The sequence below is a fragment of the Nanorana parkeri genome, unplaced genomic scaffold (assembly GCF_000935625.1).
Source record: "Nanorana parkeri isolate BGI_ZX_2015 unplaced genomic scaffold, ASM93562v1 scaffold476, whole genome shotgun sequence".
NCBI classification, from domain to species: Eukaryota; Metazoa; Chordata; class Amphibia; order Anura; family Dicroglossidae; genus Nanorana; species Nanorana parkeri.
The window spans coordinates 870,564-890,924 of NW_017306744.1; the positions used below are offsets into that span (position 1 = coordinate 870,564).

General features: G+C 42.2%; 1 protein-coding gene across 2 annotated transcripts; it reads right to left on the reverse strand.

Moving 5' to 3' along the window:
• Window positions 1–745: 745 nt before the first annotated feature.
• GTF3C6 (general transcription factor IIIC subunit 6) lies at window positions 746–8,850 on the reverse strand. 2 transcript variants are annotated; one of them, XM_018560745.1, is made up of 6 exons: window positions 8,734–8,850; window positions 8,001–8,081; window positions 3,087–3,150; window positions 2,941–2,985; window positions 1,669–1,776; window positions 746–1,189 (listed from the first exon to the last, which is right to left on the reverse strand). In XM_018560745.1, the coding sequence occupies exons 1-6, from the start codon at window positions 8,830–8,832 to the stop codon at window positions 786–788; spliced, it is 801 nt and encodes a 266-aa protein (XP_018416247.1). In that variant the 5' UTR covers window positions 8,833–8,850; the 3' UTR covers window positions 746–785. The 2 variants fall into 2 exon arrangements, with proteins under 2 accessions (XP_018416247.1, XP_018416246.1); XM_018560744.1 differs by having other exon boundaries at window positions 746–1,192.
• Window positions 8,851–20,361: the final 11,511 nt, after the last annotated feature.

Genomic DNA, 20,361 nt, shown 5'->3' on the forward strand with positions numbered 1-20,361 from the left:
ACAGTTTCAACCCAATTACATGCATTTATGTTCATAGGAGCATACACTTTGTTTAAAAAATAAAATAAAAATAGTTTCTACTTGTTTAGTAAACCAATCCCCAACACAAACAGCTCATTATATTTTACTAAATCAATTTGTGACAAAACAGCAATGCTCTGTCACCCAATGGCTGCCAAAATGTCCAGGTCTCATGACCCAACTTCTATGGTTGTTCTTCTGGTCACTCCAGGTTTTTCATGAATTGATTTGAAAGCAGCAGGATAATGGACACCTATGCCAAGCTCCTTAAATGGCCAAAACAAAAGATCAAGCCAAAAATGCCAGCACAGAGACCTCAGTGCTGGAGTCTATCAGAGCAACAAGAAGAAGCAAAATGCAGATAGTCTTTTAGATTGTAGGCCCTCCTTACCATCTTGTTGTGAATTGTATTGCGATTGTCTTCCTTATATTGTAAAGTGCTGCACAAACTGTTGGCGCTATATAAATCCTGTATAATAATACAAATAATAATAATAGTCACACCTTCCTCCCAAAATGAAGTCATAGGTTTAGGTGGATTTACCATTTACTATAGAAGAATAATTCAGGAAATGTGTCAATTCATTCTTCTTCTTGATCCCACAGAATAAAGTTAGTATAATCAAATGTTTACAAATTCCTATATCTGGTCAATAGTTGCCAGTGATGTCAAGAAACCCTTTTAACAGTGCCTTTATGAGAATATACATAAACTCTATTTCAAAGGCAATCAGAATCACTGAGTACCCCAACATTCAAGCAGTCTAATCATGGCAGATTTGGGCTTCTTGTTGAGCACATCCAGCATCCTCAGGTGCATTTCTCAATTCTTCTTCTGTTGTACACGATGGTTCGTCTGTACCACCATCTATTTTGTCAGTGTCCATGTGCTGTTCCTCCTCATGCACTTTTCCCGCAGAACCTGACTGCTTCTTAACTTCCGATGTAGAACATCCCTTCTCCTCAAAATCAGAGTTCTGTTTACCACCTGGTTTAAGACTCTGCTCCGCCTGTCCAATATCCTCAGTGGATTCATCCAAGTGCTCACTATCATCCTCCTCACTTGCAGACTCATTTGCATCCTCATTTTCTTGAGCAAAGCTGCATATCATCTGAGGCCAGCTAGCATTGCTGTCTTCTTTAATCTGGAACCATTCTATTTTTCCTCCTGCAAGAAACAAGATTTATGGACAAGATCCATAGCATACTAAAATCTACAAAAAAACGATTTTAATACAGTACATGTATTTCTATTTGTAACTATGCTTCAAAAAAGGGCAATTAAATGAATAACAGCTCCATGTCATAAGAGCTAAGAAGAGTTACATGAGCAATCTGCTAATATACATTTAAACACAGTATTGCCTCCCCTAATTTTCATTTAGCTGGGAACAGAGGATGAGATGAGAGTGGAGAAGACGGTAGGGGGGAGATTTATCAAAACTGGAGCAGACTGCAGCCAATCAGCATCTCTCTCATTTCCAAATCTTACCTGAGCAAATTGTAGAGAAATGCTGATTGGTTGCCATAGGCAACTGCTCCAGATTCTGTTTGCTCCAGTTTTATTAAATTCCCCCCCAATGTTCCCTGTGTAAAAACAGGATTTATGACTGTAATCGTTCTAAATCATTCCAAATAAATACTGACCTCCTTCATCACCTTCTTTCTTTTCTGTTAAAAAGGTCCTGGTCATATTCAGTTTTTTTACAGTGTGACATTTATACTTTAGCTTTGGTTTTGCATTATCCCCATCGCCTGTATAAGAAAGGACAGGTAAATATGTTGAGCCAACAATATGGAAAAAAAAAAATTTGGTAGCCAACAAACACGCAGTGGCCAGCACAACTGTCACAACTAATAATGATAGTAGAACTTTCCTTCAAGGATTCCAAGCATGGTACCAAATAAGTCAGTCGTTTGGTTGGCTGTCTCTGTTACTAAAGTAGAAACACCTTTCTGTGCTGGAGATGAATATGAGAAGCCCATGAACTACAGTGTTTCAGGAAGGTTTTAGGAACAGCCAGGTAGTTCCTATTGAAGACTGGATGAAGCAGAGATCTGGTGATAGCTGCAGATATCTTTCAGATATGTGGGGCAAGTTATCCGCTGCTTTAAATACCAGTACACATCTTAAAATGTGTACCAGCAACAGCAAGTTCCAAAAGATTAGACCTTCATCCAGCAACCCGCTTATAAAGTATTTGTGGTTACACATAATAAAAATGTGCGGTTTAATACTTGCAATCAGTGGCGTCCCAAGGCTGGGTGTCACTCAGGGGCGGAGCCCGGGTGACACCCCGCCGTGGCGTTGATGACGTCTTTTTGACGTCTGCCGGTGGATGCCGGCAGAGAGAGGATGGGACGTTCAGCGACAGGATAAGGTATGACGCCGGATCCCCTCCTTTCTCCTGACACTGTTGGGCTCTCGGTCCATGACCGAGTGCCCGACTTTTCATAGGGGGGTGACACCAAAATGACTGTCATTTTGGTGTCACCCCTCCAATGGTGTCACCCGGGTGCGGGCCACACCCCCTGCACCCACCTTGTGACGCCACTGCTTGCAATGCATAGTCAAAAAGCACCAGGCATTAATGAAATGTAGGAAACTAAAAACATTTCCGAAACTACAAGGGCAGTAGGAATACGTAATTTTAAACTTTCACAGCTCAGAAATGATGGTCCATTTTCCCTCGTCTGATGACAGCCACAACAGAAGGAGCAGAGAGGGAGGGATGGTAAGGCGGATATTGGGTGAGTGGGGGCAGAGACTCTGGTCACTTTGCCTTGCATGGGCAAGGCGACAGTGTCTTCTCAAAGTTACAATTTTGTAGGTTGTAAGAAACTAAAAAGGCAAACAATCCATCATCTTACAATGACACATTATATAAGCAATGTTAATATAATAAAGGTTTTACTTACCTTGGTCCAAAATTTCTTCAAAGACAACACAAGTACCTAGAGCATCTAGAAATAAGCAGACAATGTATTATATTGGCATTACACTACAACAAAGAGTGCTAAAACATAGCAAAAATTGGCTGCAGACAACACAACCAGAATTGTACCTTCGTATTCCCCTGCAAACACATATTTGTCAACTTGCAAGAAGGGCTTTTCTGTGTTTATCCCCTGAATGAAAAAAAGAAAACAATTTTAATAAGAAAAAGGCAGTAGACACTACTTTATGTAGAGCATGTCAATGCAGATAGTGCGTGCGACTTTTTCTTGCACACTGGTATTAGCATGCATTTCTTCGAGGTGTAAGCAAGCTCCAAGAGCAAGATCTTTTAGTCAGGTGACCAGGATGAGGATGTTTTATGGTTGCTTAAGTCTATATTGTGTCCAAAAGGACTACATGCCTTCCAGAAACCACAGGATCAAAGTGTATGTAAAGCACGGCAATGAACTTCACTTATTTGCTACCCTTTGGAGCAGGTTAAGGGTTAGTAAACCTTTAGGCATCCCCCCACCCACCCCCCCCCCCATATAAAAACCCCAATGCCCAACCATGGATGGGGTACTTGTTGCCATTATGGGGGATGTAAAAAGGCATCTCCACAGATAATAGCGTTGCAAACATTGCAGTGAAAACACCCATATTTACTAGAAAACATAACTGGCTCTTTGCTGTATTTGAGTCTGGGATCAGCCTGTACTAATAAAGTCCCCAAGTGTATGACTGCATTTATATACTTTGAGAGGTTTATTTTTGATGACTGGTGTCAAGTTTCTGTCTGCTTGAAGAATATTCAGATTCCTAACTGTCGCCTTTAATACATTCTGTGTATATACAGTAATACAATACTGAATAAACGAGATTCCATCCTGCGCATCAAGTGCATTGGACCCCCCCGCCCCCCGACCCCCCGTGAATGTTACTGTTGCTTTGGACAATGCCATGTCAATCACTTTTGTGGTGTAGCCCCTCTCTAGGAATTTCTCATGCATGTCCGTTATCTGCAGTGACCGGAGGTCAGAGCAGATAGGCAAATTATCGTACAGATGTTGAGGGTGGGCACTGGTGTAGTGTAACAAATGTGTTACTGTCTATAGGTTTGGAGTAAACTGATGTGACAAATTGGTCATCACAAATAGTGATCAATACACCAAGAAATGGAACCTCATGATTGGATATTCACTGCAACGTTGGGTGTCACCAGACCAAATCAGGAATATATCATCTATATATCTCATCCAAGTTTTAACATGTTTTCTATACAGCTTCAATTTGTAGACCTAGGATTCCTCGGGAAATCCCACAAAAAAAAAAATTGGCAAACGTTGGATTAAAACACTGAATTTAACCTACAAGTCTTTTTGTAAAATAGAATAATGGAGCCACTCAAATAGAAGGTTGTATTAATAATGCAAAGATTGGATGCCTAGTGTGCATGCTTTGGTTTCCGAGTATATATGGGTTGTTTGTTCAATCGGTTGTATTATTTTCTAGTCCACTAATAACAACTTTAAAAAAAAATCCACATACATGTTGTGGTACTAGTAGAATACATGAAAGGGTTAACGAAGTAAGGTGAAGAAATGGCTTTAAATAGACACACCGACTGTTACCCATTACGTTCTGACGAAGCCCCAAGTGGGAGGAGCGAAACGCGTTAACAAGCTCAATCTGACAAGCTGACTCACCACCTTGAGAGGCTAAAAGAAATGCTGGAGTAAGCCAACTATAAACAGATTTCACCGTGACCCCAAAAGGCTACACTGTGACGGGAGAACTGGCAAGTACAGAAGGAAAGAAGGAACGTTGCAATTGCTTTGATTGTCTCTCTGGAGGTGCCATCATTTATAAGACTGTTTTACTTTGTGGCAATAAGATTGGCAAGTTAATGATTACACTTAGGACAGCGAGACCCACCCACACGTTTAACAAAAGGTGAATGTTTTACCAGCGATTACTATAGGTCATGCACGACTGCCTAATTGTGCCTGTAGAGCCCTTCAACGGAGGGTAACAATAAGCTAATGAGTGAACATACCAATTAATGGACTATTATGAACTATTTTCCCAATTGAGGATTACATTCATGATGATTGAGGGCTCGTCAGTATGTATGAATGAACGTATGCGAGTGGATATGACAACGCTGCCAATCTTTTATGGCGATTCGGGATATGATGCAATAATTGCAATGAAGTTCACAATAAAATCAACTGTTTAACTATACAGATTGTCCGTCTTTTGGCTTGTGCGGTACTGCCTTGTGCACAGGCAACCGCTTTCCTTTTGTTATATATGCGACTAGTTACAGATTGAAATCTGTTTATAATTGATGGTGTACGAGACCATAATTCTATTAAATTGTTTTATTATCGATGGTTTTCTCTGGGGAATCACCAAATATTAAACATGGGGGCAGCAGAACTGCCCATGACAGTTCCACGTATTTGTTTAAACACCTGTTTTTCAAACAGAAACATATTGTTCTCCAAAATAAAGACAAGAGAGGATGAATGATGTTGGCACGTCATGTGTTCCTTTGCGTGTCAAAATGTTCAACTACTAAGAGACTCGCCTTGTTAGGTATACAGGTGTTTAGGGAGAATGTATCCATCGTGACAAGTTTCCATTCAATGGGAACAGACTGAAAATGATGTCGTTTTTGTAGAAAGTCCCCCGGGTCCTTAATGTATGCAGGTAGCTTACTAAGCAGAGGCTGGAGGAAAAAAAATCCACAAACTGAGCCATTGGTTGTGTAATGGAACCGGAGCCAGACACAATTGGACGGAATGTCAAAAGATACCGTTATGCACTTTTGGTAATCCATACAACACCAGGAAACGTGAATGCTCGTTATACAGAAAGCCAGCAGTAGAGTCATTAAGCCATCCATTGGCTCTGCCCATGTCAATGAAGGATTGTAATCCTATGTGTAAATTACAGAGTTTACCATGCGTTGATACTTCGTAGCTGGTAGTGTCCGATAATAATGTCATCATACCTTGTAAGTAGTTAGAATAGTTCATAATCACCACAGCCCCACCCTTATCAGCAGGTTTAATAATTATAGCCGTGTCATTCTTTAAAGATGACAATACATCACTGTCCTCCCTGGACATGTTGGTGTACATCTTAGCATTATGATTAGCTTGTAATACATCATATTTGATAGTACGGGTGACAGTTTTGATTGATTGAAACTGTCCCGGTGGAGTAAAGCGGCTCTTTAATCTAAATGGGGGACCTGTGCATATGGCAGGGGGCTGTGTGTGGAAAAGTGTTGTTTTAGTGATCTTTCAAACTTAAAACATTTCTACTTCAAAAGGTGAAAGCATTAGGTTGATTCGTAGGACAGAAAGAAAGCCCCTTGGACAGGAGGCAGCACTTGCCCTCCGTGATTGGGCGTGAAGAGAGGCTAAATCACCGGACTCTCCATGGTGGTCGTCCCTTTGCTGTTGATGGATCTGGTTTCTATGAGTCTTGGGTCTTATGTCCCCTCCGGGATTCTCTGTTTTGTGCAGTAGAACCTCTTGGTACGCTAGAATCACTTTCAATAGGTCTCTCACGACTGAATGAAGCTGCCATCGCTTGTCTCTGTTGTCGCACAGGTTTCATTCTGTTGAAGGTCCTAGGCCGACCACGTGTGCTACAGATAGCAAGGGGTTTTCTTGATAATCAAGATTAACCTGGCAAAGCTTATCCTGTTTCATCTGACGCTGTCTGTCTGTACAAGTAGTGACTTCGTTCTCAAGAGATAGGGATTCTGTATTAGTATATTTCTCTCGGATTGATGATTCCAGAGCCGTTAGTTCTCTATTTACTTGACAGAGGTGTACCTCCAGCTCCTCAATCACCAATAACATGAAGTTCAAAGCGTTTTGTAATAGCGACCTCACACAGGCGCTCAAAGAATTCATATTTATTTCTCCCAACGGTAGACTGATTGGCAATTCTGAAGCCTCTTGGTATTTTCTTTAATTCTGGCGAATAGGTTCTCATATATATTAGAGAATTGTCACTGCAGATTGCCATTACTCTATGTAAATAGAACACCTATAGACAACACTGTCATCTAACCGGGTGTTTTGTCATCCACTCCATGTGAATTATTACTATTACCGTGGTTTTTTTACCGATTATTTAGCATTCTATATTCATTAATTGATCTGTCAAAGGTGGTTTAGCACTGATTATTCATCTTTCTAATTGATCCAATACTGGTGTTAACCATAATATTGCCATGTATATATGCATATCAATACCACCTTCTATGTTGACTTACTAATTATATTTTATTAAAGGCATTATATATTGGACATTGGTTTGTATAAATTCTTTAAAGTTTTCAGTATTATGTTTGTAGTAGTGTTCTTCTATGGACATTTTAATAGTAGATATACGAGACCACGCTTTTACCTGAAAGCCATGATGTCCTAGTACCTTTTAATTAACAGATAATGGTTTGCATTTTGCACTGCTATACAAATTGCCAGCAGTACTGGTTTACACCAGTAGATGACACTGCGTTCCAGCTGCTGAAGTCAATGAACCATATAGAACACATGGTATTTTGGTGTGCTGGTGACATCTATACACATTAGATGATAGAAGCACACAACAGATAAAAGGAAAGAGCGTTGTGGCTTATTCACACACAACATTTTTCCCAAAGAAACATTAATGTAATTTGCATACCCCCATATATTTTGCTGCAAACTATAATCTAAATAGTTTGATATCACCTTAGAGTAACTTATCAGGATGGTAAAGCTGAAAGTGAAGATATCCGTTTTGCTTTAAGAGAGATTTATTCCCCTTTCAATACCACATCCAGACCCCCCCATGAAGAAAAAAATGTACAGTGTATCTCTATAAGTGCAGGATTGAACTGGCTAGAGCTGTAACTGTGTGCAAGTCTACCTGGGAGAACTGATGCCATTTTAATAGCAGAACAGACAGACAGCAAACACACAATGAATTAAAATGACTCAACACATTATCGCCTAGTCCACAAGCATCTTACCAGAATTTTACATTTGTTGTTGCATTTTTCTAAAATGTCTGAATCTATGATTCCTGTTAATTCCACCGACACCAAGTGTTCCTGTAAAAAGGACATGAAAACAAAACATCAGTTAAACAACAGCATATATGCAAGTAATTCTGAACCAAACGTGTCATGGGAAAAATACGTAGGCTGCCATTGCTGACTTCTCAGAAGATACTAGTTCCCCGATTGTCGTGCCAACTCTGTCTACAATACAGTCTCAGTTTCTGACCCAGAGAAGCAGATTATAAGTTCTGATCTCACTTGCTACATTCTTTTTCTCCATTATTGACTGAAAGGGATAACATCACAGCAAGGCAAATTACTTTAAGAGGAGGTCAGCAATGGAAGTAATTGTCATCTCATATGTTAGATCATATTTAAAAGAAAACCTGGAATGAGTGCTGCTGAAGCCTATGTCCTTCTGAAAAATATAGCCTTGCTTGGCTGTCATGCTTACTCTTTAATTAAACTGCAACAAGTAAGCAATTCAGGAGTCAAAACCGCATGCTTATTTCAGATCAGAGATTCAAAGTACAAAAATCAAAAGGCAACAGGACAGGACAGAATACATTACATGATTCCAAGCATAATACTGAAGGCAACACAAGTTTAATTTTATTAGAGAAATCTGGAAAAACATGAGAAAAACAAAACAACTTTATTTTAAAAAGTTTCATCAAAACAAGTGCCAATGGTTCTCTCTTACCTCCTCCTCATATTCATCATCACTGTCATGATGAGGCACACAGTCTTTTTCTAAACTGGCCTGCTGGACATTGGTGCTCACAGGGCTTTTGGAGGACATGTTGGAAGGGGCGGCTAACAGCTGAATTAAAGTATTTGTCAGGCCAAAAAAAACAAAAACAAACATATGAGATAAGACAGGAAATGTGCACTGGACAGCACCAAATTTCAAGAGCAAGGGCAATTTCTTTTGCACTTAATGAACAGATAACAAAATGCATTCTATGGTATATTTAAAGCACCCCCCCCCCTCCCAGTAGCATTGTTTATTGAAAAACAAATACCCTATATGCCCCCTTTTCCTGTAACCTTCTAGCCAGACAAGTAACATCATGGCAGATTCCTACTCTTACTGGGGAGGGGGAATTCTTCCTGGGCTGACCGGCACATTGGGTGTGCGCCGCTCGGTTCTGGAGTTTTGTGAGCCCAGACTGCATAAAGATGTGATGAGAGCTCACAGGAAAAGAGCGGAATGACACTGGACTGAGGAGGAAGCTGGGGTCAGTGCTGAACCATTGAGAGGTTGGGTAGAGTTTGGCAGTAATTTATTTTTCTATTTTATAGGCAGGAATGGGAGGATTTAAAAATAAAAACCAAAACAATTGAAGTTCTACTTTAGCAGAACAAAAATGGAGCAAATAACACAAGTTCATTGTTGAGGTTTACATACTTTATAAATGTCACCTACTAGACACAAGGTGGCAGCAGATTCATAGAGATTGTAGCCCTTTGCTGAAACAACCTTAGGCCTGATCAACACCTAGGCAACAGCTTTTTCACGAGTAGAATCGCAAACACACACGCATTTTCAGGAGCAGACTGTGACGCATTGATGTAAAAACACGCAACAACAATTGCAATGAGTGTTTCCAAGCCTTTCCTATTGACTCTATGGGGGGACAAAACGAGCTGTGAGCCACCAAAAAGAAGCTCATGTACTTTTTCCAGCGACAGGCGTTTTGCTTATTGCAACAAAACTCCCGGGTGTGAAAAGGGGCCATAAGAACGACTTAGATTTTTTTTCTTGTGAAGCATTTTGTCACGCCTATTCAGCTGTGACAATATGGTTAGTGTAAACCAGGCCTTATGAAGGTTCAACTTCTTATGAACACATCAACTATACATCCAGTATGCATTTCAAAGCAAAGATATTTATACGTAGCTAATACCTAAACATATAAGAAGTTGCCGTGTCTGCAACACTGAAGTGTATCTAAAGCTGAAACTCCTATAGGGACCCTTGCTATAGTACTTGTAGCTGCTGACTTTTAGTCTGAGATAGACAGATGAAGTTCCTCTTTAAAGGAGAACTATGGGGTCAGTGTTTTTCCCCATAGTTCTCCTTAGGGTAACGGGAGGACACAAACTAGCTCGCGGTATACTGAGCTTGCGGTATACTGAGACGCCGCAGCGGGAGCGGATCCCGACGTAGATGATGGGATCCGCCCAGCTGCGTGACAGCTGGCTCTGGCTATCTAGAGGCAGAGCCAGCTGTACAGCTGTACTCTGGCTATCTAGAGGCAGAGCCAGCTGTGGAAATCACTCATCTCATAGTTCTCCTTTAAATACATAAACCATCTACGCTGAGATAGTTGGCAAGGGTTTTGTAACTATTAACACTTTCTCAAGACTGAAAAATATATTCCCATACATAATTGGCCCTGAATAATGAGGGACACAGCACTCACCTGTAGTGTTCAGAGGGGTGTCATTAAAGAAGAACTAAATCTCTCCACCTTCTGTGTTCACGCATTGCCTAAGGTCTACCTCCAATGCTTATCCTCTACCTACATTTCAAGCAGCACACCCAGATGATTATCCCTGCAGTATCCTCATTCCATACTGGACTATCTCTCAGCCGGGTGTACCTTGTAGTGCACTGCTGGTCTTTTTTCATTTAATTGCCGATTCACAAGCCTATAACGTGTCAATTGGCACCAGGCCGCACCTAGTCCTACTCACTCTCTGAATTGACAGCATAGCCTCTCTTGATAAAAACCTCCCATTGTGAGCTGCAGTATCTGAGAGGAGAATATGTGGGACACAATGTAGGATTTAAATCGAGAAAGATGGAGTTTTTGTAAACCTTTTGAGTCCTGTGCATCTCATAGTAATTGGATTTGGTACTTTATTTAGGCTGTCATAAAATGAACCTTTAATTGTACTTTAATAAGACAAAGAAGTAGGGTAATACCGATACAGGTATCTGGGCCGATACAGGGCATTTTCAGGGAGTACTTGTTCTCCTGAAAATGCCCCAATACTAAAGGCTGATACTGGCCCTTTAATTCTTTCATGAAGTTCAGCTGCCTGGGGTCCTGAGGCAGCTGTCTTTGATAGCCTGTCCGACTTCACATTGCCTCTTCCTCCTTCCCGGCACAGCACAGCCCCACACCCACCGGCACGAGCGCAGATCCCACCTGTTTAGGCCTAGAGAGGCTAATAGATTTAGTCAGATAACCATATCTGCCCAACTATGAATATCTAGTGTCATGCCTGTACACAAAACATTGTATTACTAGTGGGTGCTTGAAATGTAACCAGATCCATCTTTTCCTAAGGCTGGGTTCACACCTGGGCGTATTTTTTCTGCTAGTTTTTTAGCACGTTTTTCCGTTCAGTGAAATGCGCGTTTCACTGGCGGTATGATTTTTTTCCCCCCTTATTTTCTCTATTTAAAAAAAAAAAAAATTCACTTTCAAACTTCCCGCCGGCTCCACACCCTGCGACTCGGCCGCTCGCAAGGGACAGAACACGGAAGTCAGCAGCCGCCGGAGGACATAGCGGGGATCGCGGACAAGGTAAGTCCTACGCTGTATTCCCGAGTGTGGCTCGGGGGTTACCGCTTTGTTACCCCGAGCCACACTCGGGAAGACCAATGGAAACGCGCGGAAAAACGCCCCAGAGAAGCTCCTGTACTTGTTTGGGCGTAGGGGGTTTTGCAGCGCGTTTCCACGGGCTGAAATACGCCCAGGTGGGAACCATGCCCATAGGAAAGTATGGGATTTCACTGTTTGAGCGTTTTACAGCGCGTCGATCAGCGCTGTAAAACGCCCAGGTGTGAACCCGGCCTTAGTAACGTGTCTGATTATAGGACAGGGACTACCCAAGATGTACCTAGAAGACACAATGATGGCCTTAACTGGTGACAAGACACATTAGAATTTAAAGATCATTTTTCCAATGTGGTTTAACCCTTTCGCTGCCAAGCCCCCCGCAACACAACCTCAGCTGGCCACGATCATTTTTTGCAATGTCCCCCCTTTTCATTTTCAACTGCAGCTTTTAGCATTTGTAAAAGACCCCCCAAACCATACATTTTCTGAAAGCACAGGCCCAGCAGAATAAAAAGACAGTGCAACTAATTTTTTTAGGTCCTGCGATAATTGCGCAAATGTTTATCAAATCAATATTAACCGCTTGAAGACCAGGTGTTTAGACCCCCTTCCTGGCCAGGCCATTTTTCAGTATTCAGCGCTGCGATACTTTGACTGACATTTATTCCATCATGCAACGTCGTACTGAAATTAATTTTATACCATTTTTTGGGGACAGATAGAGCTTTCTTTTGGTGGTATTTATTCACCACTGGGGTTTTTATTTTTTACTATATTAAGGAAAATTTACAGACATTTTTGTAAAAAACTATTTCCCCTATATAAAATTCTAAAACATTTATTACCCAACTTTTTGGTACAATATAAAAGATGGGGTCACGTCGGGTAAATAGACACCAAACAAGTCAAGCTTAAAAATTGCGCGCACTCGCAAAAAACTAGCATGCCCAAAATTGACCATAGGCGACGCTTTAAAAGCTTTTACAGCTCATCAGTTTAGTGTTATCAGTGATTAATGGCCCTAAAATTATTGCTCTAACTGCAACGTTCGCGGCGATATGTAACATATGCGGCGTAATGGGCGCAATCAATGTTTTCACAGGTATGCGCACCTGAAAATGTTAATTCTTTTTATGTGTAACTTCAAAAAAATTTTGGGGGAAGCATCTGAAGCTGGAGAGTGACACGAGAATGCGGAAGTGATGTAATATACACCACTTCCCCATTCTGACAGCGGAGAGGGGACCAGAGGGAGATCGTGAACCGACCTCCCTCTAATCCCGTCAGAGGCACTATGCTGTTCCCGGGCTCGCACCGGGCACAGCAGAGCCCGGGATCAGTGTGACAGCGGGAGGGGGGGAGCCGCGGAGGGGGGCGCGCATACCAGGACCCCATACAAGCGATCCACCGGCTCTACTGCCGGCAGATGGCTTGTATGTTAACAGGCATCGCTGCCGGTTTTTTAATTATGACTTATAGAGATCATAATACTGGGAATAAAAAGGACTTTAAATCCTCTGTATGCTTATTTAGATGCTTTTTTTTTTTTAATTTCTTTATTTTAAAGACTTAATTTGAATTGACCTGAATGGCATACAGCAGGTCAGGTGCCCCATACTGAAGTATACAGCAGAAGTAGCAGACAATTGTAAACAATGGACTTGCTCATGCTGCCCTAATATGAGCCCCAATTGGGAGTACATTTTATTGGACACAGTCATTTGGGATTAAAGGACAAGGTCACCGTGATGAAGGTGAAGCTGAATAGTCAGGTGCCGCATGGCGGTTTGAAACATGTTAACTTCCAGAAGTCTAAGGCCTTGTTCACACCATCCTCAGTGCATTCTGGCCCGATTGTGGCCAAAACGCATTGGATCGCATTGCTGCCGGCTCAGTTTGTTGTGGAGCGGGAGGGGTCGTGTAAATGCAGGCATTGATGTGCCTTGCATTCCTGTGCGGCCGAAGGGTGTGGCTATGGCACCATTCACTTCAATGGACCACCACGCCCCCTCCCACCCCACAACAATGCGATCCAGTACGTTCCAGCCACAATCCGGCCGGGGGATGATGTGAACTAGGCCTTAGACCTGTGGCATTCTCAATTGCTCAGCCACTGCGAGTCCTGAGTTAGCAAACCGCTGCTGAACACTGTGCTGCAAGTCAGCGCTCAGCACTACCAACTTAGGCTAGGTTCAGAACTGAGTGTTCCCGGGAAACGCGCAATCGTGTTTGTTTCACTTTTTTTGTGACACACAAGGCTTTTCTCATGTTCAATTGCACGGGCAAAATCGTGGCGGGAAAACGTGCAATCTGCCCGGGATGCCATTGGAAAATGGAACTTCCAGCATGAACGGCTGTGGTGAACCTAGCCTTAGCACTCGCAGCAGAAGTGAATTTGGATGTAGATCGCCGGAGAACGTGAGGACAGAGCATTAGCGGCCATTTTAACTGTGGGCACACCTCGCAATGCTGGAGAAGGGTGTCTGAACCCCGATGGAGGAAACCAAATCAGTGTGGGAACCTACAATGTAATGTTTTGGTGGATGAGCACACCAAATAAAAATTGTATTAGTCAAAAATGTTGTGCTCCACCATTTTGCTTAGCACTGTGTTGTAAAGCTGCAGCAGAACAGCTACTCAGAGCTTGGCTAAGGAACTGAACACACAATTAGCAATTTACATCATCTTGCTTCATTTTACTACAGATAGTGACATCATGTTGGCTGGTGATTTACAAGATTACTTGACCTCCTGCTTTTTTTGAGTGACCTAATAAATTACTTTTTGGAGTCAACTCGATAGCTGGAGCTCAAATACTCTAATGCACCAATACTCTCGTTTTATTTTGTAGCCCTGGTCCTCCAATCTGCAACCTAGGTAATCCATTCATGGGGTTCTTCTCCCTGTTGTATTCAATGTACATTTGTATTCCGCACGCACTGCGTTCATACTGTCACTTCTCTTCTTTCACAGGATCTCTGAAAAGACTACAAGTCTTATCTGCCATCACAGCATAGGGACTCAGATCTCAAAAGGTGACATCTAGATATTTGCAGTCTATTACTTCTTCCAGCCCCCACAATAGAAAGTCCATACCCGGGGCTGGAGGAAGAGTCTGCAGGAGCCAGAGCATCGCACCCCTGATCTCTGTTAAAAAGCTTCACAGGCTCCAATGCAAACGTATTAATAAGTGCACATGTATGACTTTCACTTAATATTTAGAGAGAGCTTCTCTAATGTGGCTGCAAAAGTGGAAATACACTAGGTGAAAAATGAGAACCTATATGCCCCGCCCCCCCGGGATCTGACAGCAGTCACGGGTATTGTGATTGTCACTCCAATAAAACAAATCACACATCAGCAAAAATACAACATCGCCTGGACTGTGTGATGGAGCATCGGAAAATAGACACAACATGATCTCTTCTGGCTGGGTGCAATCAGAACACATACACAGGACGAGCAGAGGCAGGCAGCATGCACAGATGAATCGGAGATCAGGTAAACATCCACTATCGGTCCTCTCCAGAATGGAGAATGGTCAGGTAGACACAGTCACACATATATATACAAATACACCCACACTGCGATGTCTTCTCTCCTCCGGGGGGAGGCGGCTGCTGTCGTTGTTTTTGTGCTGAACACACTCCCGCCTTCGATCCTGAGCAGACGCCTCCAATGGCCCGAGACCCCGGATGGTCCAGTAACGTAAGTCGTCACTCAGTGGGCGGCGGCAGAAACCCCGCCCCTGTTCATTCACCGCCCCGCCCACTGCCTGGCAAGCGAGAGTTACGCAGATCTTGAGCGGCTCTGGCAAACATTGGACGAGCTTTGCGTCTATCCAATCAGGAATGACATGCAGATTGCCCCGCCTACTAAACCAGACACGCGCTGCTGCGCAGGCGCACTGTCACGGCGGAAAGCCACGTGGGAAGCGGAAGCAAACAGCTGTAACACGTGGGCACAGAGTGAACATCGTGCAGCCATTCATCATAAGTCAGCGCTGGCGTTCTATCAGGTCAGCCAATGTTCTCACTTCCGGTGACGAGCAATTAGCTGTGTCAATGAGAAACCGTGTTCTGTAGAAAGAATCAATTAATGGAACTCTCCAATTCCATCACTTCCAGTAACTTGACAGCGGAAGATTTGGACCAGTGACTGCAGAGCACAAAAGACTGGAGGAGCTCTGTACAGCCTCATTTTCACGATACTCATCCAGTTCTTCAACAGCTGTCAGTGTGCATGTGCACAAATTGTTGATGCGTATGCTGTGCTTTAGCAATCCTCCTGGTTAAGTGTTATGCTGTTGGGCATGCGCACTAACGCCAACTCGTCGGAATCTCTTGCTTGCATGTTACCGGAAGCTACGTAATTGGAGATATTCTGACTCCGATTGTTGTGATAGCGAAATATATCCCTTGCTGAGACCTCTATGCCTGGCCTGTATAAGCAGATATACTCACTGCGGACAATCCTCGTCAGATAGCTGAACTCGTCAATACCGATTCATTCAAAAGAGGTGTTTATTCTTTACATCAGGTTACAGCAGATGATAGGAACAGCAGTTGAACGGTTATAGTATTGTGCGGTCAGAAAATGATGCCTTTCCTACGTACTGTGCAGATTACCTGAGTGTCCTTGTTACATGTGGCTTTCAACTGTGCCATGACACAGGAAGTACTGCACACAGGAAGAAGGGTGGGGCTACACTAGGGGAAAATACATCGTCACATGAGGAATAATTACAGAAAACATGTTTGTTACAACAAAAGGCCACTAGATGGCAGCATAGGATAACACATGGATTTAGCTATGAGAAAATAGTTAGGCAAATCACACTATATAAATTCTAACCTATATAACAATGCTAATCTTAACTGAGGCTATACATCTCATATTCTATGCCCCTGTTGGGGCGGCACAGGAGATTTCGATGAATTGGCTCCAACGTCACAGCTAACATTGCTAGCCATCAGATTTGTGCATAGTGCTTCAAGCTCAATAATGATGGGATTTTACAGGTATTGCACACCAAGGACAATTCTGACAGCTAGCAATGTTAGCTGTCACAGTGGCCCATCAGAATGCGGTGTGCAATGCCACTTAGCCGATTTTCTTTGATACAGCTGATCACCCGTCACCGGAACAGACAACATTGGCTGATCTGACAACACCGGAACAGTCGTGTTTGCGGCTATAGCCTTTACTACAAGTGCGCTGCAATCATAAACAGCCAGAACATACAACGGCTTGGTATTGTGATTGTCATGTCTTCCCAACATTGTATAGTACTGTGCAAATTGTTGGCGCTATATAAATCCTGTATAATAATAATTTCCTATAATATGTGGATAATCCATATGTAAAATTACATGTATGAAGGATGGGTAGATGAGCGGTCATTTCCAGCACTGATGTGTGTAAGGAATGACAGAATGAAATGCCCATAGACTTGACAGGGTAATGGAATGCCAATGGACTATAATGAAACAAAACGGAATGCCCACACACAATAATGGGAAACATATTATCAATGTATCTGCCTGCAAACCTATGAAACATAAATTGATTTTTACCACAGATGCTCCCGAAATACAGTATCAGACGGTAAAATTTGAATGACCTGGGATTTTAGCTTTTTACCACGACGGAGCGGAACGCCTATACAGTATAATGGGAAGAAAAAAAAATAGGACTTTGAGTCAGAACCATTTGAAACAACAAATTAATCTTTAGCAGGCATATGCCCCTAGCACAGTAGCATTGTTTAAAACTGAGATTAGGAGAGATTATTTTCTATGGAATGACAAGAACGAATGACTTAAAGAATGCCCATAAAGTATAATGGAAAGGAAAATATCAGATCATTTGTAGGCAAAGATATGAAGTCAAACTTTATGACGTGTTTCCGTGTATAGTGAGTGAATTTAAGATTGAAATTACCTGGGATCTTCGTTATTTTCTGTAGAATGACACAGTGGAATGCCCATAGAGTATAATGTGAAGAAAGATGTGATTTGGAGTCTGAATCATTAGATACAGTATATAAGATAAACCTTTAACATACATAGTCTCCACTTAATTTAAAATTGAAATGAATTGGGTTTATCATTGTTTTCTATGGAATGACAAGGGTGAATGACACAATGGAATGCCTATAGAGTATACAGGCTCTGATAAAACAATAGACAAGCTTTAACCCTTTCGCTGCCACCAATGTATCTCATACATCTCTGGCAGCGAGCCCATTTAAACAGATATAGCTGCCCGGACTCTACATGTGTAAAGCCGACTGTCGGGTATTATATTGTGTTGTTGGGCACTAAAATTAAACTTAAGTGTATTTTTTACTAAATGTTTGGGTTTGATAAAGAGTGGTGCTAAGATCGTGCAACATAAAAATTCACAATAGCCACCATTTTTTTCTACAGGGTCTTTGCTTTCAGAAAATATATAATATTTGGGGGCTTTAAGTATTTTTCATGCCTAAAATGTGGATTATGCAATACAAGTATAAAGCCGCTCTACCTTCTAAAATGTGGTTTATAACGTGTGCAAAAAAGGTCTTGGTAGTGAAAAGGTTAATAAGAAGCAGAATATTAACTAATTTGCAGTGAAATCTAAAGAGATATGAATGGAGTGGAATGCCCATCAGTTACCAATAAATGTTCTTTCTGGTAAACATCCCATAAAAGGCAACAAAGCCAATACATAAATATTTTGCAAAAGTGGACTCGTGGTTTCCTTGATTCTGTACAGTAAATATATTTTGAGCTAATGTAGGGGAATTCATTTTCCTTCATTTTTTGGCAATCAATCGAATTGTAGTTCTACAAATAAAAAAAACAAACCTGCTTATTTTTAGTCCAGACCGTAACATTAACAGTAAGAATTTTTCAATTGTCAGAGACAGTTTATAATTTCTTATTTGCAATATAAAACTTTGCACAGTCCCACCAAATATGACACCTGGATCCTTCTGAAGAACAACAACAAATGTTGAATTTGTAGGCAAATTTGAGAAACATAAAAAGTTACCCTTTACTACAGGTGTTCCCCAAGTACACTAACTGATTATAAAAGGTAGAAAACGGCTATAATCCCAGATAATTTCAAAGAAATGTCAGGTTAATGACACAGTGTATTTCCTATAGAATATAATGGGAAGAAAGATGTGATTTGGAGTTAGAACAATTCAACATATCAAACAAACCTTTAACAAGCATACACTTCATGTACAGTGGCATTGCTTTATTGCTTTCTTGCCTAATGGATTGCCTATTGTGACACAATGGAATGCCCTTAGAGTATAATGGTAAGAAAGATTTAACTTGTAGGCAGAATTATTTAACACTAAAAATAATTTATTAGCAGACATTCGGTTCAACACAGTAGTATGTTCCAAAATTCAGGTTAAGAGATATGATCATTGGTTTTCATGGAATGACAAGTGGTATTCATGTTCATTTGTACAAGTGTTTTTTACTATATGAACCTTTTTTGTCTTCTCTTTTGGAGTTACTGCTTATGTTTTGCTACATTTAATGCAATCCTTTTTCAAACATTATGATATTGATGTCCAGAAATAATTGAACAAGCGCCCAATACAGTGCAGACCAGTGGCGGACCTAATAACCAAAGGGCCCTGGCGCAAGATTTTACCTTGGGCCCCCCTCCCAAGACGGGGGGGGGGGGGGCGCGGGAGTGGATCACACTGGCCCCCAACCCCCCCCAGCGGTCTCTAATGTTGCAGTAGCGTGCTGGACTTACCCGAGACCCTGCAGAGCACACCATAGATCCTGCATAGCCCACCTGAGACTCTCTATGGTGGGCTCTGCCCTTTCCCTGTAAATCCTTCCAACTCTTCTTACCTGCTGCTGGGGCCCGACCTCCTCCACCCCCTCCCCTGTCGCCTCTGCCATGTCGCCCCGCTACAGTTGATACCCATGTAAGAGGCCCCCCAGACTGCCCAGACCCCTCACATGGGTACCGGCCCCCTAATGGCGGTTTGTGACTACGTTAGAATTTGTGACCGGTGACGTGGTCACACGTTTTAACGTAATCCCGCCCAGTTTTTTTGCGGTGGAATGTGTGACTGCCAACAGGTGAAGCATTCCAGCGCTTTCCCAGCTGTTCCAGGGCAGATCGGCATGGCAGATCGGCATCGCAGATCATATGTGCAGGAGAACCGATCTGCCCTGAAACAGCTGATCGGTCCTGAAATGTCACTTCTATCCGACTGTGATCTCACATTCCACCGCACACACAAAGTCGGTTCTCCTGCACATGCGATACCAATCTGCCCTGGAACAGATGACAAAGCGTTGGAATTCTTCACCTTCTTCACCTATTCCACCGCCGAAAAACTGGGCGAGATTACGTTAAAATGTGTGACCACATCACCGGAGAGGCTCTATTTGTAATAATTTAATCAGAGTAATAGATTATAATAGGGAACATTACAGTGTAATAGTCCCCATTATAATCCACTTGTCTAATTACATTACAGCACACAACCCTCACCAAGAAAATTGCCCCCCCCCGGTTAAAGTCGTGCAACCTTAAAGTAGTAGAGGTCGCACGGCTTCCACACACCTTACGATCATCGTACGATCGCGGGATTTCCCACGATTATCGTACAATAATCGTAAGGTGTGTGGGGACCCTCAGACAGACGGTATGTGCAGTGGGTGGGTCCTGTGACTCACTTCTCCTCTCCCGCCGCCTGTTAGTGGCCGTGAGAGGAGGTGAGC